Source organism: Echinops telfairi, unplaced genomic scaffold, assembly GCF_000313985.2.
Source record: "Echinops telfairi isolate 266 unplaced genomic scaffold, ASM31398v2 ScPeMD7_70;HRSCAF=299, whole genome shotgun sequence".
NCBI lineage: Eukaryota > Metazoa > Chordata > Mammalia > Afrosoricida > Tenrecidae > Echinops > Echinops telfairi.
In genome coordinates, this window is record NW_022103968.1 from 54,214,677 (window position 1) to 54,218,788 (window position 4,112).

General features: G+C 44.3%; 1 protein-coding gene across 2 annotated transcripts in view; it reads left to right on the plus strand.

Annotated features, from left to right (window-relative positions):
- Positions 1-1,355: 1,355 nt before the first annotated feature.
- NRBF2 (nuclear receptor binding factor 2) overlaps positions 1,356-4,112 on the plus strand; it is a 27,240-nt gene continuing 24,483 nt past the window's right edge. The window contains exon 1 of one of the 2 annotated variants that reach the window (XM_004701116.2): positions 1,356-1,533. In XM_004701116.2, the coding sequence (XP_004701173.1) occupies positions 1,504-1,533 (30 nt within the window). In that variant the 5' untranslated portion in view covers positions 1,356-1,503. The remainder of the gene's footprint in view (positions 1,534-4,112) is intronic. The other variant, XM_013004276.2, reaches the window with a different exon arrangement.

Below are 4,112 nucleotides of genomic sequence, written 5' to 3' on the forward strand. Positions count from 1 at the left end.
TCTTATACTCAAATCTTCTTGGATTTATCATCCCAAAAAAGGGCTGTGTCAGAATTTATAAACAACTCATGGTCAAAAAGTATTTCACACAGCATTGTTTAAAAAAAATAATTTAAATGATTACTGATTTACCCTACAACACAGTTTAATTTGACTTATGGAGTCTATTTCCCAAAACGGATTGAATTCTTCAAATGAGCCCAATGCCCAAGGCAAAAACAATCTTTCTTTTATCTAAATCGATGTTTCCCATAGTGAGCAATACTACCTTTGGGGAGTTGCTGGACTGATCCAGAGGGTATGCAAAAGCAGATATACACTTAATCCTGGTCTATGGATGTAGTACAAAAGTTTTTAATTGCCAGGGAGCATTCAGTAAATTTTTTTTTTCTTTAAAGGGGGCAGTAGGCAAACAAGTTTGGTAACCTATGGGAGTCTAGATTCTGTCCTTTGGGTCAAAGGTGACGTTTAGAAACCAGCCTCCTGCAGGCTCAAGGTTCAAAATTCCACCGCAGGGCAAATAGCTTCTGCCTCGCCTCGTGGGTCACTTTGACTCCATGTACCCTGGGTCCCAAGAGAACTGAAATGATTTCTGGGAGCACAACTCACAATGGTTATTTGTTTAGTAATCGTGAAATAACCTGCTATAGTGGTTTGGCACATTTCTTTTATTAGTTTGTAAGTAACCTGAGGGCAAAATCTTGAATTCGTTTTCACCTTCTGTCCAGAATTGCTCGAATCTGGTTAAGTGCAAATGGAATAAAGGTGAGAATGGGAGAACAAATTGCTCCTCAACTCCGGCCCGCGGGCCACATGCGCCCCACCGAGGACATTTATCAGGCCTGCCGGGTGTTTCTGCCCCGTTTTGTATTTATACTTCAAAATAAGATATTTGCAGTGTGCATAGGAATTTGTTCATAGTTTTTTTTTTTTTAACTATAGTCCGGCCCTCCAACAGGTCTGAGGGACAGCGAACTGGCCCCCTGTTTGAACAGTTTGAGGGCCCCTGAAGCTAAACAGAGTGGATGATGGGAAAAACGAGCCTGAGAGAAAATGGGCGAAACACGTGGCAGAAAACAACCTTATTACGTACGTTACAACAAGCCTGCCAGCGATCACGGGACTTCGGATTAGACTTTCAAAAGTTGAGAAACGCCTCTCGCGAGATTGACCACGCAAAGCGTGCGTCAGTCGGTGCCCCGCCTTCCTGGAGCTCCACCCACTTCCTTGTCCTTACTCCTACCTTGACCCAGCCTCCCGCGCGTGTGACGTCGGCGCGCCGTGCGTGGCTGCGGCGCGGCGCGGCGCGGCGCAGGGGGCAGGCCCGCGGCGAGGCACCGGAGGAGGAAGTGGTGCGGCTGTCGCCTCTGCGCCCACCGCTGGCTTCTGCGGCGCAGCGAGGGACGGTCCTGCTGCTGCTGCGTCGCGAACTCCGGCTGCTCCCCTCCATGTGGCCCGGAGCCGCCGCTCCCCTTCCTCAGGCCGCCGCTTCCTCCGGGGTCTATGGAAGTAATGGAAGGACCGCTCAACCTGGTGAGTGACCGCAGAGGAACGCGTCCGCCCTCGGCGCTTTTCCTCAGGAGTTCGCGTTCTGCAGGTCGGCCGACCCTCCGGGCCGGGGGGCGGGTTTGGCAGTGCCGGGGCCAGAAGTGGGGGACAGTCGCCTGACGGGGGCCCCCAGCGGCTGAGGGCAAGCCGCCCCAGACTTGCCCAACCTTCGGGGACCACTGGGAAGTTCCCGAGTTCCACTTCCCGCCGCGTCTGGGAGCCCTCTCTCTGCCTCAGGGCCCGGGGTGAGGGCAGGTCACCAGCTGGGGCCGCCACCTTCTCGGCCGCCTGAGGGGAAATGCGGACAGCCGCCACGTAGCCACCCCCCTGCCACCTGGACAGGCTCTGAAACCAGCCAGGGCAGAATGATGTTGATACTGGTGTTGTCTTCTAACACACGGGTCCTGAGTCTGATGCTCCTGACTTTGGAGAGATGGAGTACGCCGCACTTTGCCCCCCATTTTTCCCTTCACCCATTTTTTTTTTTTTTAGCAAGCTTTCAGATGCATCAGTGAGCCTCCTGTCTCTCCACGTAAATTGGACATAGCTAGGGAAAGGGTCATTCTTGTTTTTAACTCAGTTTCTTCTTGGCTTTCTCAGAACAAGTGTTAGTAGACTTTTATTAGCTCTTTTTGCATTTAGTCATTTCAAGTATTGCGATGAAAAACACGAGTTCTTTTCAGTCAGGCCAGCACATCTTTGGTTTCCCAAAGAGGATACCCATTTTGGATGCACTCACCTAAAGCTCAGATTACTTAAGTTTACAGACAGAAGGGACTTTAAAGAGTCCTGAGTTTGCAGGTGGGATTGGAAAAACCTAGTTCTTACACGGGAACTTTGATTTGAACTCCAGTGTCCTGGAAGAGCCTTGGACTGGGCTGAGAGAGGCTAATGGTTTAAAGGCATAGATTCTGCAGCTGGAATCCTTGGATTTGAGTTTTGTCTTCAGCACTCAGTAGCTGTATGACCTTGGACAAGTTACTTGACCTCAAGAGGTTTCAGATTTCTTTTAAGCTTGTTGTGTGGATTAGAGGAGTAAATAAGTGTACAGTCCTTAGAACAATAGTTGATGCATAGTGCAATAAGAATTAGTTAATGTTATAACTAAGCTATGAGTCCAGATTTGAAATCTCACTTGTGAAATAAGATTTGAACGGCTGAGCTTTAAAAACCTAAAATTCTAGGACCTAAGTCTTTTTCCCTAACAAATTGGCTGACCTTTTTCTGGTTAGCTGCTCTGTGGAGGCCCTCCTAATGTCCCCAAGCACATTGATAATAGCTGTTCACAAACACACTGATAATAGTTGTTTGCACTTAAGAATGGGATTTGGTTTGTATTTTAAAGCCAGGGTAATAACTTGTATCATTTTTTTTAAGGGGAAATTCAATTTGTAGTTCAATCTGATGGATGGCGTATTACTTAAACTTCACATTATTGAAAAACAATTGGCAGTTTACAAACTGCTTCAAAATTCAGATGTCCTTACAAAAGAACCATTGGGTTCATTTCCAGTTAGCCACCCTTTATGGGACTGCAGGCTGCAGAATAGCTGTAGCCAAATGTTCAAGTGTGTGGTGGACTAAGGCTGAAACTGAGTTAGTATTGTAGATTGAGCATCAGAATACCCTCTTAAGAAAAAGTAGATAAATGATGGCAGTAGTATTCACCTAGAAGAGAATTTTGAGAAAAGTCCTGTTAAGCAGGCTAACATAATTCCATAGTCTAGCCATAGAGTTGACCCAAGTATCAGAAATTTGGCATCTTGAATTTTAAGACCATGTGAGATTTGAAAGATCTAATTTCTAGGTTAGCTGTTTATTGGAAGATAATGATAGGATGGAGATTAACAGTTATCTGATTGATTTGAACTCTACTGCTAAGTATCTCTGAACAGACCCATAGATAATCATTCAGTTTTGAAGACTCAAAATCTTTTATGTCAACAGGTATTCAAATTAATAACCAGTTGGCATAGTGTGAGAAGTAGTTCTCAGTGCTGTGTTTGTGAGTGCCAGTGAAAATCCCAGTAGTGTATACAAGCTTTTTTTGGTAAACAAGCTTTTTTTAATGATAGCATAGTCCACATTCATTGTGTAAGGACTTAATTACAATTTAAAGGTTTGTAACCCTTTGTTGTCAGAGCATCCTTGGAATTTATAAGTTCCCAGTTTTAACAGATGAAAAGTTAGTAGTTGCTTAGGTCATGACTGAAATATTTATAGATCACAACCTATGTTATTATGACATTTTTCTATCAATGCTTCTGTGTTGTACTCATTAAAAATTCATTTTCATTTTAATGTCCTTATTTGTATTGAACTGTATGTAGATCCTATGTCTCTGAGCTGTTATTGAGTCTTTTGTGTTAAGTTTGCACTAAGGACCAGTGGACTTATATTCCTCGGTGAGTTAAGATGGAAAAGACCAGTTAGAAATACATATTTTAATAGTACAGCTAATATCTTATAGCTCTCAGCTTTATTAAGTTGATCCAATGAGAAACTTTATTTCTACTAAATAATAGTTAGACTTTGGACTTAATAAGATTCTTTCCCCCCATTCA